The sequence below is a fragment of the Anabrus simplex genome, chromosome 3 (genome assembly GCF_040414725.1).
Source record: "Anabrus simplex isolate iqAnaSimp1 chromosome 3, ASM4041472v1, whole genome shotgun sequence".
Classification (NCBI taxonomy): domain Eukaryota; kingdom Metazoa; phylum Arthropoda; class Insecta; order Orthoptera; family Tettigoniidae; genus Anabrus; species Anabrus simplex.
Window position 1 is genome coordinate 437144821 of NC_090267.1, and position 12796 is coordinate 437157616.

At 37.8% G+C, this 12796-nt stretch overlaps 1 protein-coding gene across 1 annotated transcript in view; it reads right to left on the reverse strand.

The window, feature by feature from the left end:
* Positions 1-12796, reverse strand: part of HERC2 (E3 ubiquitin-protein ligase HERC2) — a 509505-nt gene that overhangs the window by 336165 nt on the left and 160544 nt on the right. Inside the window, exons 25-26 of the mRNA XM_068226746.1 lie at positions 11607-11948; positions 8036-8213 (exon numbers count right to left, since the gene is read on the reverse strand). Coding sequence (XP_068082847.1) covers positions 8036-8213; positions 11607-11948 — 520 coding nt within the window. The remainder of the gene's footprint in view (positions 1-8035; positions 8214-11606; positions 11949-12796) is intronic.

Consider the following 12796-nt stretch of genomic DNA (forward strand, 5'->3'; position numbering starts at 1 on the left):
ACTTAATTGTCATCAAGGCACAACTTACACAAATGAAATGGGGGTATCTCATACCCAACCTACTGGGCCTTAGCAGAAAATAACAGGAGTAAACGGCCCGCAACACCAAGTTGAATGGAAGCATGTACTTGCGCTCCTAAATATGCATTCTTAAAACCTAAAAGGCACTAGGCCGAAGAAACAGGGGCTATTCCCAAACTATGGAGGTGACTCGTATAAGAAAAATTTAAGGCATTAGAGAAAGGAAGAAAATCAGTTACAAAACATAGTCATCTCAAACCAATATGAAGGGGAGCTCGAGAGGGTAAATCACTCTCTATCCCCGAATTATAGTTACAGATTTACTTAAGTTTTTACATAAGCTGGTAGAAATTTACATATATATAGAGATAGGTTACATAGTAAGGGTTTCGGACCTTTCTCACGGGTTAAACTGCTGAGCTAGCAAGAAATAAAGATGTTAAGTGGCCATTACCTTGCTGAAGAGCTGCTGCTTGGTGAACGAGGCACCTCCCGCCTCCTGCTACACGTCTGTACACTAGGTTAGATGTTGATCAAGTGGCCGAGAGACGAGAAAATCAACAGTTTAAAAACCCTCGGGGAAGGTTCGAGACCTTTCATGAATGATCAAGGCACACCCACGGAGTCTTATTGGTTAACATCAAAAGGTACACACAAAATTGAAGAAGAAATACGGGATTGGCTGAAAATTAATTACAGAAATTATTGATTGGTTAACTTCGAAACTGGCGGAAGGAAAAGATAAATATTGCCAACCCAAAAATGAATAAACAAAATTTAGTAAAGAAAAAACTTATGAATACAAAATTTCTTCAAATAAAGTTCCTTAACTTCGCACCAGGGTGCATGATCATAGTTTTTTTAGTAGAGACATCTATGAGAGAATGTCCACACTTCTTGATCAATGGAAAACAAAACAAGTTGAAATCCACACAGTACTGACAACTTTATAATCACAAAATTTACGGTAGTGACATCTTCTGAGGAAAAATTTAAGTTGGTCTAGTTACAAGTTCAGTGTTTCTCCAATAGAGGAGTTCTAATTGGCGCAAGATTTAAACGTGCGGCGCAGAGGTGTACCACCCGGTACAAACACTATGAAGATATTTTTCATTGTAAAGCTTTAAGGTACACGATATTTTTTTTTATTACCTGGCGCGTAAACAAACAAAGTTGATGGTTTTCCAACACGGGAACAGGCAACATACAACTGGCCATGCGAGAAACATTGGTTTTCAAGATTAATGCCGCAAAATGAAATGGAAATGGCGTATGGCTTTTAGTGCCGGGAAAACACTCAATGACTGCCCCTGAGATTTTTATTTATGGTCATAGCAAAAGCGAGCTGCACTGGAAACTGCAGTCGTTTAAATTCAAATGGTATTGTCAATCAGAATCATAGGGATGCGTGGTATCAAAACGTCTTCTCCTTTATTCTTCCCCGTTAGAATAGTTGCTTCGATCATGTTGTTCAGTAATGTTTTCACCACTAGCCGTGTGCCATTACAACGACACGGTTGGTTGATATTTCGCAACATTATGACCAGTGATCCGAGATTTATTTGAAGAATGTGAGGCGGCAATCCTGGCAAATCCAGCAAGTTCAAAAATTCGGGTGAATACTTGATGACATCATCTTGGTTATTAATGGAATCAACTGATTTGTATGCCCTCAATTGACCGGCAATTTCATTTTGAATTTTGAAATTTAATTAATTTACATCCATGTTTTTGGCAGCCAATATAGCTCGTTCGCTCAACCAAATTTGATCCGTGTAATTTTGAGCAATGTTTGGGAACACCTCTTCGGTTTTGGATTCAGTAAACTGACAAAAATTGTCAGGAAAAGTAATGCAGCCAGTCAGAACGTCAGAAGGGAATTTGCCATTATCAATGTCAATGAAAAAAAAAAAAAAAATGAAATGGCGTATGGCTTTTAGAGCCGAGAGTGTCCGAGGATATGTTCAGCTCCCGTAGGCTCCCGTAGGCAACCTGCGCTTCGTGATGAGGATGAAATGATGATGAAGACGACACACACACCCAGCCCCCGTGCCAGCGAAATTAACCAATTAAGGTTAAAATTCCCGACCCTGCCGGGAATCGAACCCGCGTCCCCTGTGACCAAAGGCAGGAATGCTAACCACTTAGCCATGGAGCCGGACACCAATGTCAATTAGTTGTTTTGAAAATATCTCTCCAGAGGATCATTTTACAACTCGACACGCATATTCTGGCTTAAATTTAGTATCTTGACGTGTTTCCACAAAAGTGACGACTTTAAACATGCATTAAGTTCATCAGCTGGTGTTGACCGTGGAATCACTGCAATGTTTGACGAAAATCTCCTGCTAACAAAATCATCGCTCCACCAAATCGGTTTTGATTGTTCTGCAGATCTTGCATGGTTCGGTCTAATGCTTCCAAAGACTTTTTATGTGCCATGGTGCATTCATCCCACACTATCAAATTACATTGCTGAAAAACCTTTGCCATTGCAGAGTTCTTCAATATGTTGCAGGTCGGAGTTTCGTTGCTTTGCATATTCAACGGCAATTTTAACGCTGAATGGGCTGTTCGGCCGCCTTCCAACAATGTAGCTGCAATGCCTGATGAAGCAAGTGTGAGTGCAATTTCATTGTGTGAGCGAACTGTTGCTAAAATCAATGATATTAAGAAAGTTTTTCCTGTACCCCCGGGAGCGTCCACGAAGTAAATCCCTCCAGTTCCATCATTTATAACTTAGATTAGAGTATCAAATACATACTTTTGTTGTTGGTTCAACAGCGGAAGATTTATTCGAACTGATTTTCTTAAAGCACCCAGATCGTACAGTTTTTCGCGTTGCAACTCTTGATTAAAAGCGTTGTGCATCAGGCGATTGGGCGCGGCCATGCCTAATTGAGATGTTACTTTGTTTGATATCATCAAGCACATGTTCTCAATTGATATCAACACTTCATTGTACATTTCTTCACTGATTTGTAAATTTGTGCAGTCCGATTAGACTGAAAATTGGCTTGGCCTGCAGCATTTCGAGTTCTTCGATCGAAGTTGCTCCGCCCGCGTCTTATAGTGGCATGAGTCTTGAAATGAGTATACTGTATATGGAAGCACACATAAAATAAACCAATCAACCAAAGAAATTGATGAACTTGTTTGTTGAGAAGCGAAGATTTAAGAACAATCAGGGTAGACAAAGGTCTCTAACTACGACACTGCGTGCGAATGTCTGGAGAGCGTACGCGCGAAACCAAAACCAAGGAGACATTCTTCCTGTCACAAACTGAGAACTAAGCGAGATAAGAACTTGGGGTTTGTTTTAGAAATAACTTCCATATCTGAAGACCATTAGTCTCGCTTTGACCCTCCATGCAAATTCAATAGCAAAGAAGTTGGCCAGCGACTGACTTTTTCGTGCCTGCACATAAAAATCTCTGAACATGACTGTAAAGAAACACAAATAGTGCATGTTCCTATCATTTAAATTTAAAAACAAACTTATCTACATCAAGCTGAAATGTTCCTTTACCAGCAGTGAAAAAATTACAAATATAGTGAATATAAAATAGGAGTAATGACATGATAAGTTCTATGCAATAAAGATTTGGCATTTGAGGCAACATTCCATTATATTCACATTTTCACACTCAATTATTTTGTAAACTTTTTTTTTGTTAACGGCATCAAATGCGGCTTGAAATTTTGTAGATAATCCGATATTCACCCATTTTAACCGATAACATTGAGATTTTGATTTTCAAATTTTCAGAAAAGCTACTCAAACAGATACTATTATCAGAAATGACTCCAATCATCCAGGTCAACATAAAAAGGCAACATTTTACAGTTTAATTAATAGAGCTATGAACATACCTATGTCTAAGAAGAATGATAATAGAGAGATAAATATAATCCATCAAATCGCTCGTAGCAACGGATATTCCAACAGATTTATTAATAGAATGATAAATAAAGTGAAAAATTAACCTAAAACAACTTTAATTAAAGAGCGCAAAGAGAAAAAGAAATTCGTAGTTCTAACTTTTCGAAATAAGCACTCTTATCAACTGGCTAAAATTTTCAGGAAAAAGAACATCAATGTCACATACAAAACGGATAATAATACTAATAAGATAATTTTCAATTCTGATAAAATAGAGAATAAATGTATATTTAATAAATCAAGAATTTACAAATTAACATGCCAAACATGTAAACAACGATACATAGGACAGTCCGGAAGAAGTTTGGCTATAAGGTACAAAGAACACGTTAATGCGGTCAAACATAAAAGATATTCGGCAATGGGAGAACATATGGTTGAAATGAATCATAAATTTACAGACATTTCCAATGACATGAAATTATTACATTCGACCAAAAAGGGAAAACTGATGAATGTTTTGGAAAATTTAGAAATTTACCTTACACAAAAATGTAATTCTGAATCAAGTTTAAATGAGAAAAGTACAGAAGATAACCCACTGTTTAGGCTAGCATATAATCATTTAAGGAACAAAAAGAAGAAAAGAAGAAAAACTTGAAGATCCTAAATTTGTGTAGTGTTCTCATTCAGTTCAACCAAAATTGTATGTATTGATAATTTTTATAATATTTCATAAGTTCTCTTTACTCTTTGATATGACGTATTGGGACACAATAATCCTTCATACTGTAAAACAAAAGATTGTGTCATATTGTGTTATTCTTTGATCTAACCACTGATGAAGGGAATGCTTGAGATTTCCCGAAACATGTATGGTTTAATTAATAATGTTTCTTTCATTTAATGAGTGTATTGATCAAGACGGGTGTAAATAAACTATTATAAATAGTTATATTATACAACATTGAGATTTACGGACATTTGGCAAACGCGCTGGATTAGAGGAGGACAGCGTTAAGCGCAAACGTGGGAGAAGGAAAGAGAGATGAACAGTTTGAATGGAAAAAGAGAAATGAGGTTTTTACGGTTTTTCCTGGCATTTTTTCCAATTTTTCTCTTCATAAAAACCTTACTCGGACTTTGACGAATGTTTGAAAAAAAGAATTAGCCGAATCGGTCCAGCCGTTCCCGAGTTTTGAGCTTAGCAACACATTTAGCGATTCATTTTTATTTATATAGAAGATTGAAAATAGCTAATCACAAATCCAACATTCCAAGATGTCTTAAACTACAGTGAAACCTCGATTCTCCATTTTTCGAGGGACCGTGAAAATAATACGTCAGTGCGACGAATCCTCTCGGCCGATATTCCAGGCTCTCTAGATCGGGGTCGCCATCTCACCATTAGATAGCTCCACAATTAAAGGTAATCACGTAGGCTGAGTGGACCTGGAACCAGACTTATATCCAGGTAAAATTGCTTGACCTGGTCGCAATCGAACCCGGGCCCTCTGGATGAGAGGCGGGCATGTTAGACCGCGAAACTGCATTAATTACCGGTACGCGAGTTCAAAATCTCGATTCTTTATATTTTATACTTTATATTCGTCAGTTTCCCGTGAAAACTTCTTTCAGTTCAGCAACTTTGATTATGCTAGCCAAACTCTTCGAAAAATCTAACAACGCCGAGCCAAACGACAATCGACCACAAGTAGTTTTTAATTCTCTCATCTAATAAAATAAAGCATATTAGATACAAAAGCACCCAAGATGATGGTGAAATCCGTTCATTTCTTAATCTTTCATTGTAATTTGGTCTCCGGTATACTGTTTGTAGTCAGTTTCTGGAAATCTCGTACCGCGCAAATTAGGCCTACATCGACTTTTAAAGGTTATGTTGAACTCGAAAACATGGTTTCGAATGTAAGTATCGATTCTTAAAAGTTCTCGAATGCATTATATTCAATTCTGCGCGTCACAAATCCAATCAAATTGGAAAGATAAAAGAAATATCAAAACTTCAGAAATTACGGTTATTTGTGACCTTGAGGTCATCTGGAAAGCGCGCTTGCTGTACATGTCAGTACGAGTTTGAAATGATACCAACCATTTAAAATGTAACGTGCGCAAATAAAACGACTGCGGTTTTTGGTATTTTAACACGAAAACGTAAAATTCCCAGTTTTACATTAGGACCTAAACAGTAATAGGCAATCCCAAGACCTCCCATGGCTTTCTTTTTTTTTAAATGTAAGGTGCAACATCTGTTTTGGTCTCACTAACATAATCATGTACGATAATATAAAAAATACTGAATTTGTGTTAAGGAGCAGTTTCGATTCCTGCCTGAAAGCCCAGTTACTCTGCAGTGCCCTGAGCAAAGTGCCGAAAACCCCTTCGGCAGTACGATCGAAAAAATGTAAATAAAAAACATCTAACCCTGGACATAATATGGACGTTTTATAAGTGCGAACATTTGACGAAACTCGTTCCGTCTTCACTCAGAGCTGTCGAAATGCGCCGTGTCTTCTAGCAATTGCTGTGGCCACTCTCTGCCCTATGATTTTCCGAGATTCTCTAAACAATACCACCCAAATGCAATGCTAAGATGGTCCCTTATGCAAGTTCACCGCCGATCGCAGAACGCCAAGATCCATAAATATGCCATAGCCGTCGTTTCGTGAGATACAGTTTATTAAAAAACGATTGATTGAGGATTTAGCGTTCATAGGACTGGAATTTCTGGACGGTTGATCCGGGAAATCGTTTCTTCAAGGAACGGATAATGCGGGACTTTTACAACGTGATTTAATTACGATGCTCGCGGGACCACGTAATTTGAACGCATATTCCGGGAAAACGTACTTTCCGGGAACGGATAATCGAGGTTCCACTGTATACCGCGTCCAATTCGACTACGTATTTTCATCCTAATTTTAAATATTAGACTTCAACCTCATCAAATACTGTATCTTTTAATTGTACTATTCTTATCCTGTGAAGCCTTGGTTTTGATAATCTGTTCCCCAGGCGTGGTATATATTGTTCAAGCTTTTAATCACACAAGATCCATTTCAGTGTCAGACATGGATTATTTTTAAAATACAATGTGACACAATTAATTTTAGACGAACGTTTTAATTTTTCAAAGTTATTTTAGTATATGAACTTATTTTATTCAATAGTTTTGGGCTGTAATTATTACGCAACCACAGTATCAATACCATTAAGTGTTCATCAATACGTTTTATGTAATTTGTTAAGATTTCTCAGACTAGTGTGTGTTTTAAGACTGAACGAGGCTGATGATGCCCAATAAAAAGTGGGCGAATTATGTACCTTTAAAATTCTGGTAATCTCTATGTGTATTTGACCACACAATAGTGGAATAAATTGTAGTGAATTGACTGGTTCTTCTGGTGATGAATCATTCATCATCCTGATGGGCTTGTAGATTTTCACTTTCTTCTTCACAATCACTTTAATACAGATCAGAATCTGAATTGTTTACAAGTTACATAATAATCTGTTCACTTATCCGTGGGCTGTATGCGCGCGTAAGATTTCCTTTACTTGTACTGACTTCGGGATCCATAATTCAATATACAGTATAAATTGACTACTTGAGAGATGATTGCAGACTGCTGACTCACTAGACTTTCATTCTAAAACTGTGAAGTCATATAATCCATCATTATACAGTGTGCGCATAAATCTGAGCTTATTGAACCAGAGCGTGCGAGGAGTACGTATGTCAGCAATTAGGTACGACCTAGCTGAGCATGCATGGTGGCTACAAAACTTTGTTCCAAGGTTGCACCACCAATCACTATCGATCGATAACACCACCTATCAATAGTAAAGGAAATCAACAACACGTTAAAACAAAAACTAACTCGATAACATGAATAGCTTTCGAATGACTGAATTTCAAATTTCGTGGTAGTAGTATTACTAACAGTGGCACTCAGGCGCATGCCACATGGTAGTAATATTACTATCACCGGGCACATAGTGTTAAGACTCTTTCCAGTAAAAATCAATGTGCAGAAAATATAGAAATATAACACTTATGAAAAGGAACCATTCCACTAGAAGCAAATACAACGCAGATACCTAGATACCTACCTTGATCAACTACAGCAACCACCTGGTAGCCTAATCCCAAATGTTTGATGAGAACTGCTGTTAACAATCGTCCAACTTCTTCCACAGGATGTTCATGGGAGAAATCTCCATGAGTCATTAAATGGTGATGCTTACAGTGGCGTTCAAGAACACCCAAAAATGCTTGAACAAAAGGATCCTGCAACAATGAAGTTAGTTGCTTTTTAAACCACAAAAATACAGTGAGAAACTATTTCAGAAGGAAGTGAATAATGCATTAACATTACTGTAAACGCTGCACATGAAACAGTAAGGTCTCTATACTTTCTAGAATTTGTCCAACTTGCTAACTGTAAGCACTGAAAGAGGGTGCCCCATGCTTGTATACAAAATGAACCACAATTCTATAATGATTGCATCTAATCTAAAAAAATGTTTAAACAAACATCTCCATGTATATAAATCGTTGAATGTCCTGCAACAAAAAGTGTCAGCAAGTTCCACTTCAACTAAAATTATTGTAAGATAGTAGCTTTACATGAATCAGGTCAGGTCAGGTCAGGAGAAATCCTGCTACCGTATGTGACAGCAGGGGCCTATTCCACAAAAGTATGGTCTTGTACATTACAAGTAAATTCTCTAGTAACTAGTACAAATACCAGAGTTTCTGTTCCACAAAAGAATTTTCTACAGTTGTACTTTACTACTCCATACTTACAAATTACCAGTGAATTTTTATAGGTATGTTCCACAAAAGTACTAGTACTTGTAATTTTCTAGTGAATTGGGAACTATTCCCTACCAGTGAAAGGACAATAATATATAAATGTACTAGTGCTATTTAAATATACTTATTTCAGATACATTTTGATAAATATGTGGTCTAGCAGAAGTGATAGTGATGGTAATGAAAATGAAAACTACCGTCTGTATAGGGAAAGAATAAACTTCCAGTTTAACACTATTTGAATACAATGAGAGTTTTAGGTTAAGCACAATACAAGTGGAAGAACTTTTGATGGATATTTATCATAGGTTGAAACATCCTACGAACAGAAATAAATCTCTCTCTGCTAAACAACAGTTAGGACTACTAACAACACTGCTTTGGCTAGGAAATTGTGGTCAGTACCATGGTATTGCACATATGCATGGGATGGCAAAATCTTCGGTCTGTAGGTCAATACATTCTGTGGTAGCTGCAATAAATGATATAAAATTTCCTCAAATTGTTCCTTGACCTGAAAATACTGAACAAACATGTTCCAAGAAGGACATTCCTGGAATCATTAATTCCAAGTAATTCCAATTATTAATCCAACTTTTCTCCCTCAAAAGCTCCATGAGCTTTTCCAAATCAAATATTTCCATCCAACCCTTTATTTTGCCTTGTTTTTTCAGACTCTCGCTGAATGCAACAAAATGAATATCTTTCCTTCTTTTTATTTCTTTCAAAATGAATAACTTCCTTTCCTTGACACCATTTTAACAATTCATGCAGTGTGTGCAATTTTGTAACAATTAAGTTGGGCGGCCGAATGTCGTCATTAGCGGCATCCGATTCCAAATGACAGACCAAGGTGGGTATGTCAGACTATCGTGGAACATATGCGAGGATCGCGGAAGAACAGAATGGGTGATAATAACAGAGTAATTTCCTATCATCAAAGAAATAAACTGAAAAATAACATTGTAGCATTGAGAAATTCACAGAAATATTAGAGTTCTTTGAATCTTTGCTACATAACTTACCTTAAAATACGATATTAAGATTAATGAGGCAAGCATAACCTAATTCAACGAAAGGAATATGAAGATAAACAGCTGATTCATGCTATGACATAGTATGTTTATTGATATGTTGCCACTTGTAAAACTTGTAACAATTCACTAGTAATATACAAGAGACTATCAATCTTTTGTGGAACAGAAATGTACAACTCCATACATTACAAGAACCCACACTAGTAACTTGTAATGTACAAGACCATACTTTTGTGGAATAGGCCCCAGATGGTACAACCTGCAACTGTCTGGCCGAGGGTCAGGCAGCTAATAGCAAACCTGGCAGACTAAGGATGAACCAACGACTATGGGCGGAGGAGTTCTCCTTAGGAGGTTGAGTAAAACCTTTGTGGAGGAAATGCCACATAAATTCACTAAAAAGCCGCTGTCTTGTAGATGTGGCAGGGAACTACTAAAGGCTAAGGGAGATTGCCCTGACAGAAAAATCCTCTTATGTGTTAGGCCCAGCAAGTCAACAGGAGAGTAATTGGTGTCCGCTTTCAAAACTAAAAAGAGCCTCGGATGCAATGGAATTCGAGTCCCGAATATGACAACATCCTCACATACTTCTGCTAGGTATGACAGCTGGCAGCGAAAATATGCGAAGAGGAAAATCCAGTTATGACACTCGGCTATCACACCATCTGTTCAACTTCAGCAATGTTCAAGTTGGCCTAATGAAAACTGCATTATTTCCATCTCACTGTTCATATTATAGTTCAGAAGTTATAACTTTGGGCAGTCCTCACTGCAAACACTAGTTTCAATGCAATTACATGTCGACAGCACGCAGGATCTGCAGCTGTGGTTCACTGATTCAAGGCCATGCCTTGCATTCAAACTACTGTAGTGTTAACGGTGGGAAGTGCCCAAATTATACCTTCTGAATTATAACATAATAAGAATATACATACACAGCGAGTTGGCTGCATTGTTCAAGCCACATAGGTGTGAGCTTGCATTTGGGAGATAGTGGGTTGGAACTCCACCATAGGCAGCCCTGAAGATCATTTTCTGTGTCTTCCTATATTCACACCAGGCAAATACTGTGAGCTGAAGCTCTTTATGAGCTATACCTCGTATATTCCATGTGACAAACTCCAGGATGTTTTCTTTCTTCCACTCATTAGCCTTATTCATGCTGAAATACTTTTGTTCAATCTCAAGTGTGGAAGGATTCCAAGGACGCCCTGACTCATCCTTATTGCAAATGTTGGAATTCCCCAGAACCCTAGGTCCTGATGCGTTGCATAATGCAATGGTGGATTTCTCTTCCAAGCTATCACCTGGGGTAGTGCTTTCTTTAAGCAGTTTTTCCATTCTGCAATTGTATCTTTGTTAGACTTGAAAGCAAAGAAATGTCCCCCCAACTAGCTGCTGGCAAGGAGGAGGTAAGTTCAGTGGTGGGTCTGTCGCCTTTCAGCTTCTGAACCAGCTGCATGGTACTGCATTTCCTCAGTACTGAGTTGGAATGGTTATACCACCATGACTCGGTCCCCAGAGCCTCGTCTGTAAAAGCAGGTTACTGCACCATGGCCAGGTGAGGTTGAGATTTGGGTAGGAGAGGTTATGGAATGCACATCACTACCCCTTGCCGATCATTGGAAGAATAATAATGAACCTCTTAATATTCTATTCTCTACTGAACCCTTCAGGGCTACAAGACCCCCAGTCCTCAACAGGAGAGTAATCCTGAAAGCATTCACTATCAGATACAATATTTTAGGCATTTTCTGTATATAAAGACTTACAGTTATTTTGTATTAATCTGATCTTTGTCACCAGAAAACTATAACATGATACATACCGTAAATCGGCCCTCTGCCAGGGCATGCATAAGAGGCGTAGCCCTGTCAAGTGTTCCTCGACGAAGGCCCTCAATACGTGGTGTGCGAGGTTCAGTCGGTGTTGTACCAGCAGTTGAACTTGTGCTTCGTGCTTCACCCTTCTCCTCTTCAAAGGGGTTAGGAGGTTGTAGGCCCTGAAGGCCACCTTGCAGGAAGATGGCATGCAGCCAGTGACGAGCTTCTTCCTCTGCTGGTTGAAAAGGTGTGCTTTGTGCTAACCAATGAGCGTGAAGTCCCAAAAGGAATGCCAGGTTACGTTCTACATCAATCAGGGGTAAGGCTACACTGCTTGCATCAGCAACCTGCCATGAGAACAAAATTCATATAAAAGTTACCAAAAATTAGATGTACATCATATTAAATGTAATCACTTAGACACTTAGATAGCTTATCACTGCTTTCCTCACTGGATCACAAAGTTCTATTGTAGCACACTCACCCCGATGAATACCACCTTTCATAGCATCCAGTTGCACTAATCATGCTCCGAATGATATTACTCAACACTACTCATACCTCAGCAACTTCTATACTGTAACTGTCATAAATGTGACTGAGACTTCAGTGAAAGCTACATTTTGTTCTGGCCTGTACAAAGAGCGATGTGAAAATACTGCATTCATAAGAAAATAGCAACAGGCAGGCAGTGATAATAGAGATGAAGGGAATAATTACTACAACAAAAACCTTTATACTTGTATTAGATTTGCAGATAACATGGTATTACTTGCCGGTGAAATTTTGTCTCATTTAAGGATTATATTCAAGGTAAAAGAAGAAATGTTTAAAAAATAAAAGTGATGAGATGATACGATTGAAAAGATATGGAGGTGATAACAAAATATCTGCAAGATACAAATTAAATCAATGTTTTATATATCTACGTAAAGCTAATACACCAAGGATTGTCGTGGTGACATGAAATTGCATAAATGTTTTCACTAGAAAAATTTACAGTCTGTTAAAAAAGTGTAATTCCTAAAGTCAAAATATAAAATAAAATTTTAGATCATATGTACACAAAACTGGAACATGTCACAAACAAACTGAGATATACAGATTTTCAATAATGTATCTGTAATGTACTAGGCTAAAGTTTCATCACTCTGAGAGGTATATTCTTGAAAATATTAGGAAAAATGTATTTGCG